This window comes from Rhinolophus sinicus, chromosome 17 (assembly GCF_057876585.1).
Source record: "Rhinolophus sinicus isolate RSI-liver-muscle chromosome 17, RSI-T2T, whole genome shotgun sequence".
Taxonomy (NCBI): Eukaryota; Metazoa; Chordata; class Mammalia; order Chiroptera; family Rhinolophidae; genus Rhinolophus; species Rhinolophus sinicus.
Genome location: NC_142517.1, coordinates 63,080,819 through 63,108,005, shown reverse-complemented (window position 1 = coordinate 63,108,005; position 27,187 = coordinate 63,080,819). Strand labels below are relative to the sequence as shown.

Genomic DNA, 27,187 nt, shown 5'->3' with positions numbered 1-27,187 from the left:
CCATGCAGATATGGACAATGGATTTTTGACAAAGATGCAAAGTCAGTTAAGTAGAGAAAGGTACTCAAACATTTGATAGCCTTGAATAAAAAATTAACTTTGTAATATTTAAAACTTCATACTTTGCACCAACTTTTAAAAAAATTAACTTACAATGGATCATGAGCCTTAATGTAAATCTAGAAAAAAAGGAGAAAATTTTGTGACATTGAGTTAGGTGAAAGTTTTTTATATAAGAATAACATGTTCCATAAAAGAACATTCGGCTAAATTGGACTTCTTCAAAAGTAAAAATGTCTGCTCTTCAAAAGACAGTTATGAGAATAAAGTTAAACCACAGAGTAGGAAAAAATATTTGCAAAGCATATATCTGCTAAAGGACTTGTATCTAGAATACACATATTTTAGTTTTCAAAACTCAATAAGATGAACAACCTAATAAAAATATGGTCAAAAGATCTGAATAGTTTACAAAAGAAGACATACTGATAATAAATAAGCATATAAAAAGATACTCAACAACATTCATTATTAGGAAATCAAATTAAAACTACAATGAGATATCATTATACATATATTATAGTGGCTAAAATTAAAAAGACTGATTATGCCAAGTATTGGTAAGAATGTGGAGGAAACAGGACTCTCCCACACTACTGGTGAGAATGTATATTTGTATAACTAACCATTTGGCAGGTTCTTAAAGACTGATAATATGATCTAGCCGTTTTATACCTAGTTATTTACCCTAGATAAATGAAAGCATATATCCATACTAAGACATTCATGGCAACCAGAAACTCATTTGTAGTAGTCAAAAACTGAAACAATGGAAGTCTCCATAGGTAAATGGATAAACAAATTCTGGTATATGCATGTAATGGTTTACTAAGCAATACAAAAGAATGCATTACAGCTATATCTACAACGTGGATGAATCTCAAAATAATTACACTGAATAAACGAAACCAAACAAAAAAGGGTTCATCCTGTATGGTTTCATTTACATAAAATTATAGGAAATGAAAACTCATGAATTGTTACAGAAAACAGATAGGTGGCTGCCTGGGGATGGGGAGAGGCACTTATGGGCAGGACTGGAAGAGAGGGTTGCAAAAGGACACAAACTCTTGGGCACGATAGACATGTTTATTAACTTGATTGTGGAGATTTTTTCATACGTGCAAGTATACATATGTCAAACTTTATCAAATTATATACTTTAGAAATGTCAATGAAACCTTAATAAAGGTATTTAAAAAAAACAACACACACATGAAGTGCAGAGAGCAGTGTATTCCTAGCACAGTGAACCTCTGATAAGAAGGTTCTAAGGTGGTAACAGACTTAACTCTCTTCTATAAATAAAAAGAAAGCCGAGGAAGCTGGAGGTGGAGTCGTTGAGAGGGAAAATGGATTAAGATTTTGATATCTAGGTGAACAGGGACAAATTATATAGCTTCTGAAACAGTTATAAGAAGTTCAGTTTTATTATAAGCAGGGGAATGATATGTTTTGATTTATGTCTTCAAATATCCATATCGCTGAATGAAGAAAATATTGTGAGGCCAAAAAAGAAAGCTAGCCAGCATACCAGTTAGGAGGCCAATATTGTACTCCTGGCAAGGAATGAAGGTTGCTTTGACTAAGGTGATTCCAATGTGGTTGAGAGAAAAGGATCGGTCCATGAACCATTAGCACTTACAGAACCAGTAATTATAATTCAATGTGGGATATCGAGAGTAGGATCAAATATTACTCCCAGGTTTGGGCTTGAGCCATTGATTGTGTCATGATATTATTTACAAAGATGGAGAAGCTAGGGTTGGGGCATGGTGGTAGGGAATAAAGAGTTCACTTTTAAACATGTTAAATTTTCGTATGTCTGTCATTTAAGAGAAGATGTCAAGTGAAGAGGTAAACAAATCTCAGGGCTGTGATTTGAGTCTTTAGCATATGGATAGTATGTAATGGCATAGAAATAAATGAAATTACCTAGGTGGGGAGAATAGAAGGAGGGAAGAGAGTACATAGAGACATCAGAAATTTCAACATTTATATTCCGGAGGATTTACAAAGACGACTTGATAGAGAGAAGAGAAAACATGAGAATATTGTTACATAAGCCAAAATAAAGAGAAGTATTTCAAGAAATGGACAGTCATATCAAATATTACAGATAGGATAAGTAGGATACGCTCAAAAAAGTGACTAGTGGGTCTTGCCCTGTGAAGGTTGGTAGTGACCCTTTAAAAAGTAGTTTTGGAAAATATTGGCATAAAAACCAAAAATGTATTAAACTAAGGAGAGGCAGGCAAGTGGGGAAACAACACAATTAGGTAATTCTTCCAAGATATTTGGTGCAGAAAATAGGTCAGTACCTGGATTGGAATAAAGTATTACGTGGAGGATGCATTCTTTTTCATTTTAGATAAGGAGCATATTTTAAAGTTAATGTGAATACTGCAGAATACCCATAGCAAAAGTGAGATTGTTAATAAGGGACAAGTGGGATAACTAAAGGAGCAAAGTCCTTAAGAAGGTGAGAGGGGATCAAAGCATATGTACAAAGATGGTATTTAATAGGAGGCTGTCTGTTGTAATAGACAGGGACATAGAAGAAAAGGAGAGAGCTACAGAATGAGAGGGATAAATTGAAAATGCATGATTTGGTTGAGAAATGAAACAAATTATTTTTATATCTGATTTCCAGTTCTACATTTTAATAGGTTTCCTTTCTTTTTGAAATCAGTTTTACAGTGTAAATTTTCTTATTCTAAAACTTTGTGTTGAAAAGTTGAAAGGAAATTATATTCAACTGTAATTAGTAGGTAAAATAAAAGGTTCCACCTTTGAATTAAAAAAATGAACTAAGAAATAAAAATTAGGGGAGGTAATACTTAGTAATATGTCAGTTTTCTAGAGTTTAGTTAACAGTAATCTCAATGTGAGTCAAACAAATAAAACACACTGATATAACTTAGGGCAGTGGTTCTCAACCAGGGATGATTTTGTCCCTTGTGGGACATTTGGCAATGTCTGAAGACATTTTTGGTTGTCACAATTGGGAACAGAGGTGCTCTATTGGCATCTAGTGTGTAGAAGCCACAGCTGCTGCTAAAACTCCTATATCATACCACCCCACAACAAAAGATTATATGGCCCAAATATGAATCAAATTTGAAAACATTCAGAACAGAACATTTTATATGGTAAGTGGTAATTTGGTAAGAATATCCCCCAAATTATAGACTATTTATATGCATAGAGACATTTCTGTACTGGGTATTTAGTCTCCTAAAGAATGCTGACATTTTAACATTCACAAGTTGCTACTTCAAGTATTCTCTTAATTATACTACCAGTTAAGATACATTATAGGTATATATCCTTAGAAATTATAGGATTGTCCTTAGAAAAATAACAGTTGATATAATTCACCGTACCCAGAGGAAGTTTTGTCTTCTGATATTCAATTATTTATTTACCATAAAATTTCTGTATCTGTTCTCAACCAGGATTTAGTATATATTTTCTAATGAATCGCTGTACAAATCTTCCAAGTTTAGCAATCAATTTGCTTTACTTCATTCATATATCAGACATAAATATCTCCACATAATCTTGGGGAAATCTCATCATTTATTAGGAAAAGCGCAATTATTTGGCATGCACTGAGCGCATTAATGGATACCTACTAGTGTCACTAATGGATTAACCAATTTAACTGATTTCTGTTGCTTTGGTTCTCATGTCTTCAATCCAGCTTTCACAGTATTTCCAAAATAAAAATTTAAGTGAGGGGTTTTCTGTTTTCAGATAGGATGTTGAAAGACATGAAAATCCTTCATCCCCATGGAAATGACAATAATAAAATCATGTGATAATAACAATTATAAAATTAAAATCATAGCTTCCATGGGCTACTGAAGAGTGCTAGATTGAAAGAAGCATTGATTAACTGAATTCCAGAGACAGAAGAGCCATACACAGATGAGTAGAAAGCTGTAGCTGCTTTCATGCCTGGGCAAGTGAGTAACCTAGTACACGTGGGGGAAGGAATGGACTCTTCATAGATGGACAGCAAAAAATGGGAAAAAACAGTGAGTTTTAATAACTGGACTGGCCTAGTGAATGGGATCTGAAATAGCTCTAAACACAAAAATGTATTATTCAGTCGGGCAATTTTCCCACCTAACCCCCACCACTCCATGAATTTTTGAGAAAGTGGCAGTGTGAGTAGACTGGATAGCAGACAAAATTCATGCAGTGTCAAAGTGCTTGCATTCTGGGGTTATAGAATTTGACCCAAGGTGAATTAAAATATCAGAAACTGCATTCCAATTGTCTCCCAAAACAAATACTAAGAAGATTAGAAATAAGCCCCCGGGCAGGTGGCCGGATGCTCAGTTGGTTAGAGCATGAGCTTTGAACAATAGGGTCGCCGGTTCAATTCCCACATGGGCCAGTGAGTAGCACCCTCCACAATTAGATTGAAGGACAACGACTGATGGGCCCTGGAAAAACACACCGTTCCCTAGTACTCCCCAATAAAAAGAAAAGAAAAGAAAAAAGAAGCTCCCTGGCAAAGGGAGTTTGAATATTTGAGTGTTGGACTGAAGAGCAAAGAGAAATCTTGGTTCAGTTTTAAAGGGAAACTTAATCTAATTAAAGCTGAGGGTCAGCTGCAGCTCAGTTCAATACTTTTAGAATCTAAATAGTTAGCATTTCACTTGAATAACAAAGGAAATTTTTTTAAAAGGAGATACATATATCTATCAGAAACTTAAAAACATACAAAGAAGCAGAAAATTTGGGGCGGGGAGTCAATCTAAGCAGACCCATAGATGACACAAATTGAAATTAGCAGACAAGAACTTCTAAACACTTATAAGATGGATTAGAATAGATGAATATGTTGGTAAATTTCAGGAGAAACTGAAATTCTAAAAAAGAATCTAATAGAAATTTCAGAAATAAAAAATATCTGAAATGAAAAGTTTACAGTATTGTGTTTACAATACATTGGATGGCCATGGAAAGATATCAGTGAATTTAAATACAGGTCAACACAAATGATCCAAACAGAAGTAGAGGTTTAAAAATAAATAAATAAAAGCTAAGTGAGTGTCAGTAACTTGTGGCTGAATTTTCTACTAAATTTGAAGAGAAACATGAACTCTAAGAACCAAGAGGATCAGAAAACCCTAAACTAGAAAAACACAAAGAAACCATACTTAAGACTTGATAGTAAAACTACTAAAATCAACATCAAAGAAGAAATCTTAAAAGTAGTAAATACGCGCAAGCATGCACACACACACACACACACAGGCACAATGATATGAATAATGAGTGATTTCTCATCAGAAATAACTGGAAGTCAGAAGACAACAGAATCACATCTTTTAAGTGCTAGAGAAAAATAATTGTAAATTCAGTATTCTATATCTAGCAAAAATATTTTAAAATGAAGGTAAATAAATCTGTCATTGGCATACACGCACTACAAACCATGGTAAAGGAGGTTTTTAAGGCTGAAGAAAAATTATACCAGGTGGAGATTTGGATATACAGTAAGAATGAAGGGCATTAAAAATAATAAATACGTGGATAAATATAAAAGATTATTTTATCTTTTCTTAATCTTTAAATGTTAATTTACTCTTTAAATTAAGAACTAACAATGTATCATGGGGTTCATAATGTATAGAATCAAAATATGACAATAGTAACAAAGGATGGGAGGGAGGTAAACAGAATTATACAATAGTAAAGTTTTCTCATAAAATAAATATACATACAATAATAATTAAAGGTAGATTGTGATGAATTATAGATGCATATTATAATTCCTAGAACAACTAATAAACAAAACAGATGGATGTAGTTAAGTAGCAAAGAGAAGATAAAATGGAATACTAAAAAAATATTTGATTTTCTCAAAAGACAGAAAAGAGGAACAGAGAGGACAAACTGCAAACAAATAGGAAGATGATAGACATAAATCTAACTCCATCAATGACTACATTAAATATAAATGGAGCAAACATCACCCCCAAAATGGGCAGAGATTGTGAGACAGAATGAAAACAAAAGACACAACTATATGCTATTTATAAGAGATGCACTTTATAAAAACACACAAATAGATTGAAAGTAAAAGAAGGGAAAAAGAATTCCATCAAAACACTAATCCCAGGAAAAGCTGATATAACTATATTATGAGATGAAGTAGATGTCAAGACAAGGAGATAGAGACACAGTTCAAAATTAGAAAACAATAGCTTTATCAGGAAGATATAAAAATCCTATACTTGTATAGACCTGATAAGAGATATTCAAAATACATAAAGCAAAAATTATCAAAACTAAAAAATGAAATTGACAAATCTACAATCATATTGAGGGATTCATCATTTCTACTCAGTAACTGATAGAATACACAAAAATTGGTAAGGATATTAAAAAAATGTAAGCAATTCCTTTAACCAAAATTGATCTGACATAAACAGGCACCTACATCATACAAGTGAAGATATAGAGTCTCTTCAAGTAGACATGGAACATTAAAAAATACAGACTGAGTCATAAACAAGTTATAATGAATTATAAAGGATGGAAATCAAGCAGAATATGTTTTCTGATGACAAAATAAGTTAGAGATCAATAACAAAACTATGTCTTAAGATCCCCAAATACATATTTGGAAATTAAGAATAGCTCATGGCTTAAAAAATAAATCATAAGGGAAATTCTAAAGTATTTTTTAACTGAAAGTATAAACAAAAATATCAAAATTTGTGAGATGTTGCTAAAGTAGTACTTAAAGGAAAATTTAGAACATTAGATGCTTATATTAGAAAAAACTATATCTCAAATCAATAATCTAATCTTCTTTGTTAAGACATTAACAAAAAGAAAAAGAATGTAACCCAAAGTAAACAGAAAGAAGGAAATATAGATTGGATATCAGTGAAATAAAGGGCAAACAGAGTAGATCAACAAAACCACAAGATATTCTTTAAAAGATTACAAACATTTATAAAACACTAGCAAGGTTGATCAAGAAAGAAGAAAAACCATAAATAACTAATACCAGGAATGAAAAGGATTCTACAGACATTAAAAAAATAAGGTTATGAACAACTATATGCATGTAGATTGACAATATTTATGAAATTAAGAGATTTCTTAAAATAAAAAATACAAAAGCTGACATTAAGCACATTGGAAAATATAAATAGCTACCTATATTTAAAAATTTTTTGAATTCAAAATTAAATACCCATAGCAAAGAAAACTGTAGGCCTCAAATATCTTCACTGATTAATTATCTGAAACATTAGTTATCTTCACTGATTAATTATCTGAAACATTCTCTAGAAATTGTTCTAAGAAGATACAGAAAAATTAAGAAACATTTATTCAAAAAAATATACTAAAACTTGGGGGAAAAAATGAGAGTTTGTGGCTCTCTTATGCAAACAATTGTAGGGAATAGAAGAAAGAGGGAACTCCTCCTAACTGGTTCTCTTAGGCCAGCACAATGTTGAAACACAACACTTGACAAAGACAGATTAAAGTAAAAGTACAGGCCAGTCTCATTCATGAACATACATGCAAAAATTATAAATAAAATACTAGGAAATGGAAGACAGACATATGTAAGGTAAAACATAACCAAGGTGGATTATCCCAAGAATAAGTTTAATATTTGAAAATCAATAATTCAAAATACCTGTTTAATATGATAAAGGAGAAAATAACATAATAACAATAGTCTATGATGAACCATGTATACAACAGTGTATACCATATAGCCTAAGTGTGTAGTAGGCTATACCATCTAAGTTTCTGTAAGTGCACTCTGTAATGTTCACAAAATGACAAAATTGTCGAACAACACATTTCTCAGAACATATCCTTGTCATTATGTGGTGTATGGCTGTACATGCAAAACAAACAAACAAAAAAACATTTGTCATACTTTTACATATATTTATGATAAAAATCCTCATAAAATCAGGAATAGAAGAATATTTCCTCAATTGAATAAAGCCCATCAATGAAAAACCTACAGATAACATTACTTGATTGTGAAATATTGAATGTTTCTCTACTAAAATTGGTAAGAAGAGAATGATATCTACTCTCATCAACTTTGTTCAGCATTGTACTTGATGACCAGTAAGGGTGAAAAGCAAAATTAAAAATAATATGCCTAAGGATTGGAAAGAAATTATTAAAGCTCTTTATTTGCTAATAATATTACGGTGTATGTAGGAAATTCAAAGGAATATACAAAAAAAAAAAAGCTACAGAAAATATGTGTACTTAGCAACATTGAAGAATACCAATCACTGTACAAAAATCATATTTCTGCATAATAACAGCAAACAATTGAGAAATGTATATATTTTAAGAATACCATGTACATGATCAACTTCCAGACGGCAACCTAAAGAGCACCATGGAAATATTTTCCAGAGGAAAAAGCCTAACTGGTGAAAGCTATTTTTAAAACACCACTCACTTAAAGTCTCTATAAATTGTTCTAAGAGGATACAGAAAATGAAGAAACATTTATTCAAAAAAATATACTAAAATTTGGAAAAAAATGAGAGTTTGTGGCTCTAAGCCACAATTTGCTCTATACCTCTCCTGCCTTCAGGTTGCCAGTATTTCTCATCCTCTCCATGTAGAAAAGGCCAAATTCTTGGTGAGTGTGGCCAAGAGATTAGAAGCTCCCACTCCCTGCCAATCCTCTACTTATAGGACAGAAAGTCTATCCCAGGCGTAGCAAGCTAGAAATACTGAGACCCTGATTACTCTCACCCCGACTTGCTCACAGGGCAGATGTTTCATACCAGAAGAGCCTAGCTTAGAAAAATAGAGGTTACCACCCTGCCAGGGCTCAGACTAGTGGCTCAGAGGTTTTGCCCAGGGGAAGAGGCAGTGTTAGCAAACTCTGAAGCTCTCCCCAAAGGAACTAGCTTTATCTGAAACACAATTTGGGGAAGTTCAAGCCTAAGGATGACATCAAAACCAATGAAGTATTTGGGAGAAATCAAATAACAGACTCGTAGCTCCTCTTAATTAAGAGCAACCAGCTAGACCATAGGTGAGTTGGTTCACTAGAGAGAACCAAGAAAAGACACAGCTAAGACCTCTCCAGGATTTAAATCTCAAAGATAGGCTTCAAACATGACCCCTACCCAAACTTAATTTGATTAGAATGTTGTTATATATATATATATATATATATATATATATATATATATATATATATATATATATATAATTTTAGGGACTCAACAGTAGATTTGAACTGGTAGAAATAAGAATCAGCAATCTTGAAGGTAGGTTGATAGAGACTATGTGTTATAAAGAATAAAGAGGTAAAAAAGAGGAACAAATAACAAAACTTCAGAGAAGAGAGGGATATCTTAAGTGTATCCACAATAAGTAGTGTATTAATATAATAATAAGTGTATTCCATAATAAGTAGAAGGAAGAAAAGGAAGTAGAAAAATATTTAAAGAGATACTGGCTGAAAACTTAACAAAATTTGATGAAAAATATTAATGTACACATCCAACAAGCTCAACAAACTCCAAGTTGTATAAGTATAAAGATATCCACACCAAGACACATTGTAGTAACAATACGGAAAGACAATGAGAAAAATATTGAATGCAGTAAGAGGAAAATGACTTGTCACATACAAGGGCACTCCAATAGGATTTACAGCTCATCAGAAACAGTAGAGGCCAGAAGGCAGTAGGATGACATATTCAAAGTGCTCAAAGGAAAAATACGACCAACCAAAAGTTTTATATCCAGTAAAACTATTTTTTAAAAATGTAGGTGAAATAAAGACATTCCAAGATAAGCAAAAAACAATTGGTTGCTAGCAGAGCCACCTTATAGGAAATACTAAAGTTCTTCAGGCTGAAAGAAGGTGACCCCAGATGGTAATTTGAATCCACTCAAAGTAAAAAAGAACACAAGGTAGTTATGTAACTACAACATAATAGTATACATACATATTTCTTCTCTTACTTGATTTAAAAAGCAATTTATGAAACAATATAAAATTATATTGTTTGGCCTACATATAACATAGAAAAATGTAATAGAAGTTCTGACAATTAAGTTCGCAAACTTGTTGCAACCATGTTGCTAACCTTTTTTTGATATCAGTGGGATTATTCATTATGAATTTGTACCAACTGGACAAGCAGTTAACCAAGTTTACTATTTGGAAGTGTTGAAAAGGCTGCATGAAGAAGTTAGACGACTTGAACTTTGCACCAACAATTCATGGCTCTTGCATCACGACAATGAGCCAACTCACGCGGCACTGTCTGTGAGGGAATTTTTAGCCAGTAAACAAATAACTGTATTGGAACACCCTCCCTACTCACCTGATCTGGCCTCCAATGACTGCTTTCTTTACCCAAAGATAAAGGAAATATTGTAAAGAAGACATTTTGATGACATTCAGGACATCAAGAGTAATACGATGACAGCTGATGGCCATTCCAGAAAAAGAGTTTCAAAATTGCTTTGAATGGTAGACTAGGGGCTGGCTTCAGTGCATAGCTTCCCAAGGGGAGTACTTCGAAGGTGACCATAGTGATATTCAGCAATGAGATATGGAGCACTTTTTCTAGGAGTTCTTAAACTTAATTGTCTGGCCTCATATTGTTTTTCCAATAACAGCACAAAGAAGGAAGTGGGTGGGACCAAAGTTGTATTTGCATAAGCAGATGACTGCAGATGAATATAACAGAACAAATGAAGAGAGCCAAATGGTAAATCAAAGGTTAATATACAAACTTGATAAATATATGTTTGCTCTTCTTTCTTCTCTCAGCTTTTATTAAAAAAAAAACACAAAATTATATAAAGCACTAATTATAATATATTGTTCTTCTAACACATATAGATGTAATATATATACCAAAAATAGCTCATAACTGGGTAAGAGAAAATAGAGCTATAAAATAGTGACACTTGTATATCTCATGAAATTAAGTTAGTATACATTTGAAGTACATTCTGATAGGTTAAGATATATATATTAAGACTTAGAGTTACCATGAAAAACTTCAAAAACATAGTGAAAAATTCATTAAAGATATTAGAGAGTTAACACTAGAAAACTTTACTTAATGCCAAACAAAGCAGTGAAGGAGTACTAGAGGAATGAAAAATGACATAAGGCATACAGAAAACCAAAAGTAACATGACCGATGTAATCCAACTATATCATGAATATTAAATGTGCATAGATTAAACAATGCTATCAAAAGATAAAGGCTGCCAAGCCAAATTTAAAAAAAAAAAATCGAGATCCAACACTATGCTGACCAAAAATGATACAATAAGATACAAGTAGGTTGAAAATAAAAAAATGGGAAAGATTATGCAAACAGCAACCATAAGAAAGCTAGAGTAGCTATCCTAATAGCACACAAAATAGATTTTGAAGCAAAAAGTACTAGAAATAAAGAAGGACATTTAAGATGATAAAATGGTCAATCTATCAAGATGATATAACAATTATAGGTATAAATGCATCTAACAACAAAGATACAAAGTGCATGAAGCAATACCTGATAAAATCAAATAGAGAAATAGACAATTCAACAATAATTATTGGAGGTTCAGCAGGGGAACGGTGGTTTCTGCCAGCATTTTTGTCTGGGAGGAAGCTGCCCCTCCAGCCCTTGCCCTAAAGTCAGCTGGTATGGTTTCTCCCCATGTGTCCCTGACACCTTTTGGCTTGCTGCCCCAATACTGGGGCTCAGAGCAAGTGATTCTGCCAATGAGATTGATGTAGGCCATGTAGTAGCACGAGGAACATGCTGCAATGCTGGATGCCAATGAGGGCACCACCATGAGCCTGCATTCTCAAACTTCTATTGCAACTCATCTGCCAGAGCCTGGACACACAGGGCACCAGCCTCCCTCTTCCACTTGGCATCCAGTGGCCCTACCCTTCTTACTTTGTGCCTAGTGCTGCTGATTAGCCTGGCAGCACAGAGGCTTGTATTTTTTCAGTACTACCAGCTCTCCAATAGTCAGCAAGACAGGATTTCTGAAAAGGAAAAAAAGATTGGGGAATCTCTCCCAACAGCTGCAATCTCTCCAAGCTCAGAACAGGAAACTTGTAGTAACTCTGCAGTGTGTGGCTGAAAAAGCTCTATAACAAAACTGGAGAGCACAACGTAGCCCATGCCCAGAAAAATGGAAGTGGCATGGAGACAAATGCTACCAATTTTATAAAGAGAGCAAGAGTTGGCAAAGCTGTGAATATTTCTGTATTGCTGAGAACTCAACCATGCTGAAGATAAACACAAAAGAAATGCTGGAGTTTGCCAAGTCTTAGAGCTACGTTGAGCTTTTCTACTCATATTGGACAGGGCTATACCACAAAGGAAGTGGCAAGGCCTGGCTCTGGAATGATGGAGCCTCTTACACATCTGAATTGTTTGATATAATTATAGATTTCACCAGCCTAAGAGGCAGAGACTGTGTGACCATCCTCGATGGAAAGGCTTTTTTTTTGAGAGATTGCAAAGAGTTGAGGCAGTGGGCATGTGAAAAAATGGTAGCCACAATCAAGCTTAGGGAGACTCCATTAGCTTCTTTGAACCATTACGTAGAGGTAATTGACTGTCCAGATACAACTACAACTTGAAGCTCCCTTCAGAGACACTGAAGAGCAGAACAAAAGTTGCACTTGTAACAGTTTGGTTTTAGTTCCTATTTTCTTCCATTTGATCCATATGTATACAACAATTCAACGAAATGATTGAGCCAAGCAAGGTCAATGCAAGGGATATTAAGACATTGGAAAGTAGGGGGAAAAAATCAGGAAAGGCAATCCCTCTGACTGGCACAAGAAGGATTTTCATGTTTCCTGCTCAGGATCACCAGCATTTCTGAGCTTCGGTTCATGCACATATTTACTAGTCAACAAGAAGTATTATTTCTGTATCACCAACTGGCCCCAGAAACCCATAAAGTTGTAACCCACCTTCTTGACTTTGAGATAACTTTCTAGTGTTCTTTCCTCTCAGCATCTAATATCTTTCTATTTCCATGTCTTCTTTAATATTTGGAGAAGTGAGAAACTTAGAGGAAATAAGTATATGTAACATCTTTTGGTCCAATAGTCCACAAGAAATTGGCAATCACTTCTTATACTGGGCTACCAAATACACAATTAATTCTTTTTTTCTTTAGTTTATGTATTGTTCCTTCCCAGTCTCCCAACAAAGTCCCCATCTGCTATGTCTGTGGCCTGCTGCCCACTAGCTAATTTTCTTTATTAGAATCTTGACTTCTTACAAGCATACCTCCCTATGTCCATTTAAGATCCCAATGATTGTCACCTTTCCCTAGGAATTTCTTCTAGGAAAGAAATATTCTCAACTTAGTTCCATATCAGAAATACTGTCCCTGATGCTCCCTTTAGAGAGATTGAACACCAGAACAAAAGGCAGTCTATTTATGTGCATCTGGGATAGTTTGGTTTCTGTTTCTATTTTCTTCCATTTGATCCATGTTTATATCTTGCAGGTACTGAAGATCTAATAATAATAAATTTGAATAATGTGAAAAAGCATTACTGAAAATTTCATATTCAATAGTCAGCTTTCAATAATGATACAAGAACTAGGCAAAAGACCAAAAAAGGAAATACAAATCTTGAAGAATGCTATGTATAAGACCTCTATACTGAAATATGCAGAACAGTGAAGAAAGAAAAAAAATGTTGAACCATTTAAATGGAAGGGAATACCATACGTATGGGTTAGAAGACTATTAGGATACTTAGTCTATCAGATTTATCTATAGGTTTATCATAATCCAATAAAATCTAGCATATCTTTTTTGTAGAAATTGGCAAACTGATTCTAAAATTTATATAGAAATGCAAAAAAATTCTAGAATAACTAAAACACTATTGTAAAAGAACAAAGTTGGAGGATTTCACTACCTGATTTCAAGATGTACTATAAACCTACATTATTTAAATAGCGTGATAGGCAAAATAAAAAAGATAGACAAAAAGACCAGTGATTACAGAAGAAAGTCCAGAAATAGAACCACATATATATGTCCAATTTAATTTTTACTAAGGCACTAATAAAAATCAATGAGGACTGGAAAATATTCCTAACCAATAATGATGGAACAACTGGGCAAACATAAAGAGAAAAATGGACCTCATCCCTATCTCACCATAATCAAAAATTAAATTGAGATAGATTGTAGTCCTAGAAGTGAAATCCAAAAAGTTATTGAAGAAAACAAAGTATAATATCTTTATGACCATGTGGTAAGCAATGATTACTTATACAGGAATTTTTAAAATCACAAAATAAAAAATTGATAAATTGTCTTTCAAGTAAATTAATCTTCTGCTCACCAAAAGACATTTCATTTTCATTAAAAAAATGAAAAAGTCATACATACTGGAAGAAAATATTCACAATACCTACTTCTGACAAAAGACTTTTAACAAAATATATAAAGAATTCTGTTCAAGCTTTGGCACTTAGTTCTGTAACCTTAAACAAATAGTTTAAACACTTTGAACTTATCTATAAAACATAAGAGTTGGGCTAGAGTGTCAAAACAGTCCTTTTCTAAATGAATTTGTTGAACCTACAGCAAGTTTATTGATACAAATTATATAAAGAAAGGAATAGTGGAAAGGAATATGAACAAAGATGGTTTTGGTAATTGTCAATAACTCTTAAGTACTTATGGGTATGGGAATTTACATTAAATAGAAATTTAATAGTTATTTACAAAGAAAAAGTATGTGAGATTGTCCAACAAACAGGAAACCCATAATTAAGGATATTTTGTGAATGTCGTAGGAATGCAGATAGTGAGAATTACAAAATATTTATTACTCTATTGTGCCTATCCTTGTATTTGTCAGGAAAATGACAGAACAGAAAACAAGAAATATTAGAAATAAAAATGTAGTACTTATTATAGGAATGAATGTTATACTGTTGTACGTACCACACAATACTGCATTTTTATAAGTATATTTAAAATTCATAGCATCTTCTTAAAAGTCTTTTTAAAAGCCAATAACCATTTTCTCTTGAAAGTGGAAGCTTTGATTAAGTCTTTTTAAAAACTCCTTCTAATTCATATTATTCTTGGTTTATTTTCAGATGAAGCTAGCTCATTTATTAAAGTAGGTATTTCATATGAAAAAAATTTAAAAAGGATTTATATATTTCCACCATCATGTTCAGTTACCCTTTTTATATCAGCTAGCTATTGCTCCTTATTTTTTTCTGTATCACTTGTTAAAGTGAGGGTATGGAGGGATGGTTGAAAAAGGTGAGGGGAAATAGTCAATTAGTGTGATAACTGCACAGTGACAGATGGGTACTAGACTTAGTGTGGTGCTCACATCTTAAGGTATATAAATGTCCAATCACTATGTTGTACACCTGAAAGTAATATATTTTATGCCAACTATATTTTAATTTAAAAGATTTTAAAACAAATTTTCAGAATAATTGTCATAACATGAACATTAGAAAAGTAGTTTTCATAGGAAAAAAAAAACCTTTTTAAACCTACAAGAATTGAAAAACAAGAATTAGCTACAAAGTGTTAGCAAAATTCATCTAATTTTTTGTGACTTTATTTTCAGGTTTAACTGAGCTGAATGACAGTCCAGTTCCCCTGGAACTTGAGCGCTGCAAGTCTCCCACTTCAGGTAAACATGAGTGGTATTTCCCAGGCTTCTGGTAACTCACTGTAGCAATCGACTGCTTTATTTTCCTAATTCTTATAATGTACAATTCATATTTTCAGTAAAGTTGTAATTGAGTTTCTGAAATTTAACCATAAGCAAATTTAATTCCAAAGTTAAATAGAAATAAATGTATTTAAAAATATTTTTGGCCTCCCAAAAATATTCAGATCAGAGGTATGAGTGCAATACCTTTAAAGACACTTTGAAGGAAGGTTATTTTGCAGATATATTAATAATTCTAAGCAAAAATTGGTAATATTGTACAGAAACTCCTCATATAGCTAGAATTGAATTAATGGGAAATACATGCCATAGGTACAGTAGTAGATACCATGCCTCTGAACCATAGTTTGGAAAATATATATTCATTGGCAAAAGAAATTTTAAAAATGATAATATAATGTGTTGGAAGTAAAGCATCAAAGTAAAGCATAAACCCATTAAAATATATTTTAAAATGTGAGTATAAAGAGTCCTAGATTAAGTTTTTAAAATCTGTAAAAAAAAATGTTAACAGTAGAAATTGTTGGCTAATGGGATTATGAATGGTTTGCTTATTTTTCTAATTTTCATTTATCTGATTTTTCTATGATGCATTTATGGTAACATAAATTATTACACCAAAAATATTAGGTATATCTTTGACATTGAACTGTAGATCCATTTTCACAGAGTACAAAAAATGATAATTTCTTTTTATTTAAACTATTTTTATTTTAACTTCATACAAAATTTTATAAAGTAATGAATTTCGACTTTTAGAAATTCATTTAGAATTGTGACAGTTCTTGAATTTACTCCGTCTCTTAAGAGTTGTTAGTTGTTTATCCTTATTTTTCAGAAATGTAGGCTAAGTAGAATCTTGTGTCCTTTGTACATTTTTGTTTTAATCATATCTATTTAATCCTTATTTTCCTGCTTTTATTTTAAATATAGTCTCATACATTTACCCTATTTTACATTCCTATTGACACCATCCTAATTTAGGTATTTATTACCCCATACCTAGAGTATCATAAAAATGTTCAATAGGTTTCTCTGTTTTCCATTTTTCCTTCTTAGAATTCATTGTGCATATCATGTTGCAAAATTAATCTCCTTAAAATATTACTTTGATATTTTCCCATGACAGAAATCTCCAATATAAAATGTCATTCGACATCCTATATCAAATTTAAATAACCTGACTCACTTTAAATTCTCATTTATAATCTGAATTTGAATAGTAATACATTTATATGGTTCAAACATCAAAAAGAAATGGAATTTAAAATTTTCCCTTCCTTTCTTCCTCATACATTGTTTACATCCTCTTGAAAAAGAAATAATATTGTTAGTTTCTTGTTTAGTCTTTCAGACAATTTGTAAACAAACCAAACACATAAATTCTCTTTTGCTTCCTATTTTATACGAAAGTAGTATATTATGTGCATTTCACTGTACTTTGCTTGTTTCACGTTACAGTATATCTTGTCTTTCCATTTTATTACATAAAGTATTTCCTCATTCTTATTTACTGTTGCATGATATTGAATTACATGATATACTATAATTTATTTAATAATTTCACCTATTAAAGGACACTTAGTTTAGTATCAATCTTCTGCTATGTTAAACAACGCTTCAGTGACTTACCTTGATACATTCCTCATTTTAAATGTGTGGAAGTATATCTTTGGGATAAATTCCTGAATTGGAGTTTCTGGGCTAAGCATATATGCCTGTCTAATCTTTATAGATATTCCCAAATTGCTCTCTTTAGGGTTTGCAACAATTTTCTTTCCTTCCAGCAATACCAGGCAAGTATTGGTTACCAATTTAAAAAATTTTTTTTTGCTTGTCTAGTAGGTAAAATGGATATGTCAATGTAGTTTCAATTTGCCTTCCACATATAAGTGGTGTTGAATACTTTTTCACCATATGATTAAGATCTCTTTAAATATTTTTTCTGTAAATCATCTATTCATATACTTTGCCCATTCTCTATAGGGTTGTTTGCTCTTTTCATGTCTATACTTATATTTTGATTACTTCACTTGTCAAGTATGGAGAAAAGGTGAATTAAAATATCATTCATCATAATGTGCTTTTATTTTTCCATGCATCTACGTTTTTATTTTTAAGAATATTCATGTGTAGATATTCAGGAACATATCCACAAAAATGCATTCTTTACCATTAATCATGATTGTTCATTTCACATTATGTGTTCTTCACCTGAATTCTACCTTGTTTATTGTTAATACAATAGCTATTACTTTTTTTTTTTTATTTGGAATTTTCTTATATACCCTGGCCTTACCTCTTTTAGGGTAAACTTTTTTTACCTGAGGTATAATATGTAAACCTCAAAGTGCATAAATCTTAAGAGTTCAGCTAAACTAGTTTTTGCTAATGAATACACCATGAAAACAACATCCAAATCAAGATATAGACTGTTACTAGTACCACAGAAACCTCCCTCATGTTCCTCTCAACCACAAACCCCCACAAAGATATTTACAATTCTGACTTCTACCACCAATAATTAGTTTTATCGGTTTTGGATGCATATGAATGGAATCATGCAATATTTATTTCTTTTGTTTCTTGCTTATTTTGCTCAACATTATATATAATGAGATTCATCTATGATGCTGAATGATTTTTATTGGTTGTGTAATATTCCATTACATATGAATTTATCTCAATTTGTATATGTAGTTATTTTTGCTGGGCTTTAGGTGGTTTTCTGTTTGGGGCTATTATAAGTAAAGCCATTATGACCAATCGTGAATAATTTTTAATGCAAATATAAACTCATTTATGTTGAACATGTATATGGCAGTGGAATTTTTGGGTCATAGGGTACTTATGTATATACATATATGCATATGTTCAGCTTCCCTAAATACTACCAAGTTTTCCAAAGTGTTTGCACCAATTTTATTTCCACTAACACTATATGAAAGTTGCTTTTTTTTTTTTTTAAGTTTATTGGAGTGGTACAATTCTGTAATTCATCATCTATATATCACATTGTGTGTTCACCACCCAGAGTCAGTTCTCCTTCCATCACCATATATTTGATCCCTTTTATCCTCATCTACCACCCCTTTTCCCCCTTACCCTCTGGTAACTACTAAACTATTGTCTGTGTCTATGAGTTTTTGTTTCTTCGTTTTTTGGTCTTATTTCTTTGTTGTTTTCAGTTTCTTATACCGCATATCAGTGAAATCATACGGTCTCGACTTTTTCTGTCTGACTTATTTCACTTAGCATTATATTCTCAAGATCCATACACGTTGTCACAAATAGTCCTATTTCATCTTTTCTTATGGCAGAATAGTATTTCATTGTATATATATATACCACATCTTCTTTATCCAATCATCTATTGAAGGACACTTTGGTTGTTTCCATGTCCTGGCCACCATAAATAAAGCTTGCCAATGTTTGTTTTTCAATTTTAGTCATTCTGGGGTGTATGTAGTATTGTCTCATTGTGGAATTAAATTGAATTCCATATCTCTGATGTCTAATGATTTTGATGAACTTCTTTAATGTGTATTGACTATTTTTAATATTGTTTTATAAGGTATTCAAATCTTTTACTCATTGTAGTTGTGTTGCCAACTTTTTCTTTTAATATGTAGGAATTCTGTGTATGTACTCAGATACATACTTGTCTTTCGTTGGATGTATATAGTGTGGAATAGGTTTTCCTATTCTGTACCTTGCCTCGTTGGTCTCTTAAAGTTGTCTTTTGATAAACAGAAGGTTTTTAATGCTAATATAACATCAATATTTTCTTTTAATGTTAGTGTTTTATTTTTTATCTTTGGCCATCCCAAGATCATACAGCTATTTTCTTATATTATCTTCTAGAAGCCTTATTGTTTTACCTTTCACATTTAAGTTAAAGTTCCATTTGGAATATATTTCTGTACATAATGTGAGGACAGAGTCAAGGTTCCTTACATTTAGGTATCCATTTATAGGAAAACTATCATTTCCCTCACTGTACTAAAGTGGTACTTTTGCCACAGATTAATATGCTTTACTGCATGTGTTTCTACACTTCATGTTCTATTTCATTGGCATGTTTATTTTTTATCCAACTCCACACTTTTAATTGCTGTAGCTTTATAGAATTGCTGATAGTGTAGGTTCTCTAATTTTGTCTTTGTGGTTCTTTTTCAAGAATGTTATAGCTATTCTAGGTCTTTTGTGTTTCCACATAACTTTTAGAAACAATTTGTCAGTTTGCATACAGATATGCTTGGATGGTGATTATAATTTCATTGGGTCTATAAATCAATTGGGCAGAATTAGCATATTCAACAATATTGAATTTTCCACTTGGTATCATAAATATAATAATTGCTGTTTGTTTCTAGTAGATATCCTGCTTAGCATTCTGCCTATGATGTTTCTTCCTTTATTAATGTTAGAGCAGTTCTGGAAACACCATCGCCACACTTTTTACTCTTTTTTTGGCAAAGCAGACTCAGAGGACTTTACATACAATCGAGTAGATTGCTTCAACCTAGGAAGGTTTTAATTACTTTTGTATTACATTACTTGGGACAGAAATGATTGACTGTGATAAAATTCATTTATCACTTCAGTGGCTTATTTGATACTGGTTTCCTGGGCAGGTCCTACTCTTCTTTAGCAGCAACTTTAAATTATAAATAATCATAATACAGGAATGAGAGATTTTTTTCTTTTAAAAGCGTTTTAATCATTAATTTGTTAAAATATGTGAAATTTACTTTTCTGGGCAAAATGCCAACAGACTTTAACTTATCTTAAGAATATTGGAAATAATCAGTATTTGCTTATTCCATTCATTTCCCATGAAAAAAGAAAAATAGTGTGTGTGTTAAGAGGACTTTTTAAGCCCACAAAGGAGACTGTACCCGATACTATTTGCAGAATACCATAGCAACACATATACATAAAACTACTTTCTTCAATCTCTTGCTATTGTTATAGGAATTGCTGCATACAATCTATATTATCAGGAAAGGCAAGTTAGTGTAAATGCAGACTTTTTAGCCTAATTTCATAAAACTGAAATGTAACTATGAAAAGAGCAAATTTAAGATTGTAACAGTAGTTTACAAAACTCATGAATCTTATCTCTTGAAGTAGAAAAGAATGAAAATATAAACAATTAAAATGTTTAGATAATTTTTGAATGACAGGATTAATATATATAATTAAAGGAAACTAGAATATTTGTAATATATTCTAACTTTTGAAAAAATGAGAAAAGCAGCCATGCCTCCTAACAAGTCTTCTTTACTTATATGCTTAGAAACAGTTCATTAGGTCTGACTAATAATGGCAATTATTATATTTGTATCTGGTTACATGTCCCCTTTTCATGCATATATAGCATTTAAGATCCAATGCTATTCTTGCCTTCTCTTTTTTTTTCTTAGTGCAGTGGTTCTTAAACTTAAGCCTATATCAGAATCACATGAAGCGTTTGTTAAAACACAGATTGGTGAGTGCCAGAGAAATTCTAATTCAGTAAGTCTAGAGTGGCGCCTGAGAGTCTGCATTTCTAGCAAGTTCCCAGGTGATGCTAATGCTTCTGGTCTCTGGACCACTAGAGAAACGTGGCTCTGTGAAACTTTTTTAAATATTTTTTTTCAGTAGTTACTTCACCTATTTTGGGGTCTCAGATCTTCACCCCTTTAAACAAAACATTGACACAAATATCTCTGAGTAAAAGAGGTTGGGAATTATAGAAGCTAGAGGCCAGTGATTATGTTATAACTCTGATTTTCTACATGGATCTTAAATTCCCTTTTAGCCCAATAAACTACAAGTAAAATAGACTGACGTCTATTTCAGACTATTCAATATTTCCTTGAGGATAATGAGAAAGAATAGAGTAGGAATTGGGAGCTGAAAGAATTCCAGTGAGCCAACCAGAATGCTGATGTTCTCAGCTTCCAGGATAATATAATCATTTCATATTATTGATTCATTCACCAAGCTGTTCAAAAAATAATTTTCAGTATCCACAGTTAGATAAATATTATGCTATCCTTTGAGAATAAATTAACGAACAAAACGTACTCCATGCCAAATGGAACGGACGGACAGTCTACGACTACAGAAACTAACATTAAACTAATAATTTTACAAATTGTTAGTTCTTTTCTCTTAAAGCTGAGCAACCCTTTTTTGCTTACCAGGTAAGGTCGTGCAATTTGTACTACATAAATATGCCTCCCGAGGCGGTGAGCCAGACCTAACATTCAGTCCCAGCTCCACTACTAGCTCCTGGCACAGAACTACAATCCCCTAAAGGAAACAGCACCTTTTTCTTTGGACAAAGAGTTGAAAACTAACCAAGCCTTCAACTTTAGGGTTACGTCTACTCACAAAGTGTGTGTTTTTCTAATTTGTCCTCCTTGAAGTTGTTCCTTTAACAATCATTTTTCTCAGATGAACGTCTTTTTCTAGCCTAGCATTAGGTTCTAATCCTGCTGCTACCTATATATCCATCCGCATGATTCTCCCTATCTACAATATACAATAGACTTATTATGCTATCGAGTTCAAGCTAAGGCTAGGGTGATAGAAATATTTATCTTTATTAAAAATATTTAGGTATTTTTAGTAAAGATGTCTTTATTAAAAATCATGGAGGTGAATGTCACAAAATGCTAACAAAGAAGTAACCAGCTCTGCTCTCAAATCTGGGTTACAACTAGGTCTTATCACCTAGTCTGAATGCTCCTTCTGTGTGATTGATGTGCCTAAAACTCTACTACAACCTCCAAAGAAGAAAACTTTTTCCCTCTAAACAGTCTTCTGTTGGGGCAATACCAGAGTACACAGATAAAGACATAGAACAGAGACCCTTCCAAATGGTTACCATGAAATTCAGCGCTAAGGTAAAAATGCCTGGTTCACTTGGCTAAGAAATGACATGCCAATAGTTTTTTATTCCTTTCCTTTAGGACTTGCTACCAGAATTCCCGAGGCAGCAGCAGGCTTTTGTAGGAATGAAATTCCAGCTGTGAGACAGAGGAATCAAGTGCATCACTTGCCAGGTGAAAGTGAAAAACTCTTTTATGAACAAACAAGTTATTCATGTCTCCACAATTTTCTAGCCTTCAGTTTATCTCAAAAGCTGTATTGTTTGTTGTGCTGAAACCACATGGTGAATGAAGACAAATTTCCTGAAGCAATGGTTAAAACCATAGGCACTGACCTCATGAGATATAAAACAGGAATTCCTAAGGCTTTTGTGAAAGATTTTTGAAGTGTTCCATAGAATTTTGATAGTGTTATTCTCCTCTAGACCTGAATAATTTTTATCAAGCCTATAAGAGAATATGGAAGGGCCAACAGAGAATTCAGAGAAAACTTAAGAGCCAAAAAGTAGAGTGGTTTTGTAAAATTATCCATATTTCTTCATAATAAAATTAAATATTTTCTATCATCAGAAACAACTATGATGGTCATGGAAACTCCACCAAGGAATTGCCTCAAAGGGGCAATGTTCTCTATCAAAAATAGTGTCCAAAAAGGAAAGTCCTATAATCTAAATTTTATGTAGTCATTGAATATTTGATGCTGCTCATAGGGACCAAATCAGAATCAAACACCCATTATGCAGCTTCCTTAAATTGGGAAACCATTACAAAATGGTTGTGACCAGACTTGCAACTTTAAGCAACATGAACTGCCAATGTTCTAGACCCCAAATAAATAACCAAGAAACCTACAGATGTTTGTAACCAACAATTTTCCAGACAATTTCGTTTTTTCTTGTGTAATACAACACCCCTCCCTATAACATGCCTTTTTCTGAGGAGAAAACTGAAGCACAGAGTATTTAAGTAGAGCTGGAATTCTACCTTAGTTACATTTGATTGTATTTCTATGCTTTTTTCCTGGTTTTCATTAATAAAATGAGAAAAATACGAGAATTAACAAAAAATAATCGCAATTGAAATTATGACATCCAAGCAGTGAGAAAGTGAGAAGCTGCTGAGTCATGAAGAGACAATGTTTTAACAAAGAAATTCAAAAGAACTTAAGAAATATATTTTGCATGAAACACCAGAAACCAGTGTATCATTTAAGTTCCAGGAAAAACTAGTTTTGAAAATATCTTTGTTTTTATAGTTCATAAAATCAACAGATTATAACCAGATTTTGAATTTATTAAGCCTTGTTTGCTAAAAATTATAATCAACATTGGTATAGTACTTCAAAGCAAACAAGGTATTTTTCATGTGTATAAGAAAAAAGAATTCTATAATGTGTTTAGTAAAATGGCTTAGTCTGAACCAATCCTATTCTTCAGACTTCAAGATCATCTGACCCCAAATTATTTACTCTTATTTGCACTTTAAAAAGTGTGTGGAAGAACCTAGTTCTCTCCAGTAGTTTATAATTCACAATAGACATGGACAGAAATAAAGATTCACAATTATTTAACACTTATTCATACGACACTAACAAAAAAATCACTGATTCGTTAACAACATCTAGATAGCTATATAATACATATTTTAAGATAGCAAGAATAGTAGAGTCATAACAGTAAACATTTTTAAGCTGGGCAAATTCTAATAAAGATACCTCTTTGCCTGGCTATATCTTAGCTACGTCTGAAGAACAAAAAAGGGAAAATGGCAACAAAATTAGAGGCATGTAGGTATTTCAGGGCTCCACAATGGCATGGTGACCCCAAAATGTGTGTGTGTGTGTGTGTGTGTGTGTGTGTGTGTGTGTGTGTGTGTGTGTAATGTTGCCTATCTGCACACCAGATGTTTTTGTCCTATCTCAGTTTCTGGCTTAGGGAAGATAGAGAAAATGAAATTCATTACTATATGTCAGCCAGTCAATCTATAAATAGATAAACTTTACAAATGTCTTAACCTATACAACTTTTATTTTAATTTAATGTTAGATTTATTCATTTTACAGAAGATATCTAGGTCACGCTGGTGGTATCTTCTATATCAGGAATATTGTGTTGCTTAGTGGAAAGAGTATATAGCTTTGGAGTCAGAGAAATTTGACCTTACCCTACCACTTTCTACCATTATAACATTAGCCAAGTTTCTTAACCTTACCTGTGTGCTAGTGTCCAGAACATAGACTCTCTGTAATATATACAAGTAGTTAGTATAAAAGCAATGATGAACATCCATGGCCTAAAGAGACTGGACTTGGTCTCCTTGACCATTTTAAATTTAAAGTATTAGTTGTAGCTTATTCATAACAAAGTAGAAATCCTTCATTGGAAACCAAAAAGTCAATCCAGTCGTTTCTCATCAGGAATCAACTAATCAGAAGTTTGAATTAGAAACTTCTAACCTAACTCTTTATATTATTTCTCATTAAAGCAGTAGCCATGTTCAGACTGATTCAGAGTTCACTCTATTCCTAAAATAGTGATTCAAATGTGGAACCAGGATCTGACTAAGACTTATGTGAAGCCAATTCAAAATCCCTCTGATGAGCTAGGCTGCACTGTCTGTCCACTGACTATGAATTAAATCATGAATTAGGAAAAGGACATCTGAATATATAGGTGATTGAAGATGATACAAACAATACATGAAGCCCCCAAGGCTAAAAGCCTGTTGTAATGCCTGAAGTTCTAGTCATATTTAGGGCTAAAAACCAAAGACAGGACTGAGCATATGACCTCATTCTGGCACAAGCTATGGTAAGCCACCAGACTAATTCCTATAACTGAACCTGAGTTTGGGGGGCAGAAAATCTAGAAATGGAGATGAGTACTCTGGAAAAGTTTATAATCTGGTGCTATTGTAGGGCTTGGCCATCATCTGATCTTTAGGCCTGAATATATCAGTAAATATTAATATGTATTTTGCCATCAGCCAATCCTTTTACTCATTTGCATCATCTTTGGTCTCCCATGCCATCCTACCTAACAATTTATAGGTAAACCAGAAGGTGATAGATGTTAATTAGGTAAGTGATTAACCCTGTCTGTGGGGATGCTTTCCTTTGAATTTTTTTCTTCTTTTAAACTGAGATTTATTGAGATATATTTATATAGAATAAAATTCACTTTTTTAATGTAGTTATGAATTATTTTTCCTTTGTTTTAATATTATTTTTACTTTCAAAAATATATGCCATGAAATGTTAAAGTAACAAGAATTTCCAGACAATTTGCCCAGAATCTAATGGACTAGAATCCTAAGAAATCAAACACTCGCTGCAGCTCTGTTCCCTGCCCACAGCTGGATTACATATGGTGCTGTTTGCTGTGTTACTGTCTGTTAGCTAAGACCGGCAGTTTTTCAAGATGTGAAGGATTAAAGATATTATTCTATCTGAGGGTGCACAATGTGACTTAGAGACATTTATAGAGAATAAGCCCGCTATGAATCAAGTGTGTGACGCTGTCATTCTTGAAAAAATACAGTGGCCACTTAGGAAGTACTATTGTGTAGAGCAAAGAAATAATAGTACTATATACAATTGGAGGCCTTATCAAGTGTGCTGTGTTTATTCCTTCACACTATATTTTAAGTAGGACATGTTGCCAGATAAGTCATTTCTGGTATAGAATACCATAGAATGACGATCTTTTCTTGCCAAGTTTAATAATGAAAGTAATAGCTAATATTTGATGGTTGTTATATACCACACCATGTTAAGTGCTTTACACGTATTCCCTTAGTTAATGCTGACAAAAATCCCTATGAAGTAGGGACTATTATTATCCCTCGCTTTACAGAGGAAGAGAAACATAATCTTCCTGAAATTAAGTAACTACTAATCCAGGGTCCCTCAGCTGGCAAATAGTCGAGTTATGATTTGAATCCCGCTTACTCGTATTCTTGATCACTGGGCTTCACTTCCTCAAATACCAGGAAACTTGCTTTGATGAAAAGCAAAAGACTTTATGGAGCTTTACAAAGGGGGAAAAAAGACATCTAGCCTCTTCTAATGGGGACATTACTATCGTTGTAATTGCCACCTTCTATTCCTCATTAGAAAATATAAGATTAAAGATAGATATGATGAAAAATTATTTTAATTATTCAAAGAAGTACCTGTTAAATATATGTATAACTAATCAGAATCACCTTAAGAAGCTCAGCAAAGTGATATCTATGTCTGTATCTATAGCTAATTTAACAACTAAGGACAACATAGCATCTCTTGTATGGAAAACCTGAGATGCAACTCAGGAAGTAGTTTTTGTGGAAGTGTCCTAAGTATAAGTCCCATAGGTTGGTTAATGTTCATAAAACCACAAAACATGTTTTTAAACAAAAACTGTATTTCTCAAAATGTGATCTGCCAACCTCTTGGTATCGGTATTACCTGTAACGCTTTTTTAAAAAATGTTTTTTAAATGTATTGGAG

At 32.8% G+C, this 27,187-nt stretch overlaps 1 protein-coding gene and 1 pseudogene across 14 annotated transcripts in view; both read left to right on the top strand.

Moving 5' to 3' along the window:
- STXBP5L (syntaxin binding protein 5L) overlaps window positions 1–27,187 on the top strand; it is a 228,643-nt gene that overhangs the window by 155,813 nt on the left and 45,643 nt on the right. For 11 of the 14 annotated variants that reach the window (XM_074331359.2, XM_019729631.3, XM_074331367.2 and 8 more), the window contains 2 exons: window positions 15,707–15,772; window positions 22,780–22,872. In XM_074331359.2, coding sequence (XP_074187460.2) covers window positions 15,707–15,772; window positions 22,780–22,872 — 159 coding nt within the window. The remainder of the gene's footprint in view (window positions 1–15,706; window positions 15,773–22,779; window positions 22,873–27,187) is intronic. The other 3 variants (XM_019729634.3, XM_019729633.3, XM_074331351.2) reach the window with 1 other exon arrangement.
- Window positions 11,821–12,846, top strand: LOC109446350 (C-type lectin domain family 1 member A pseudogene; annotated as a pseudogene).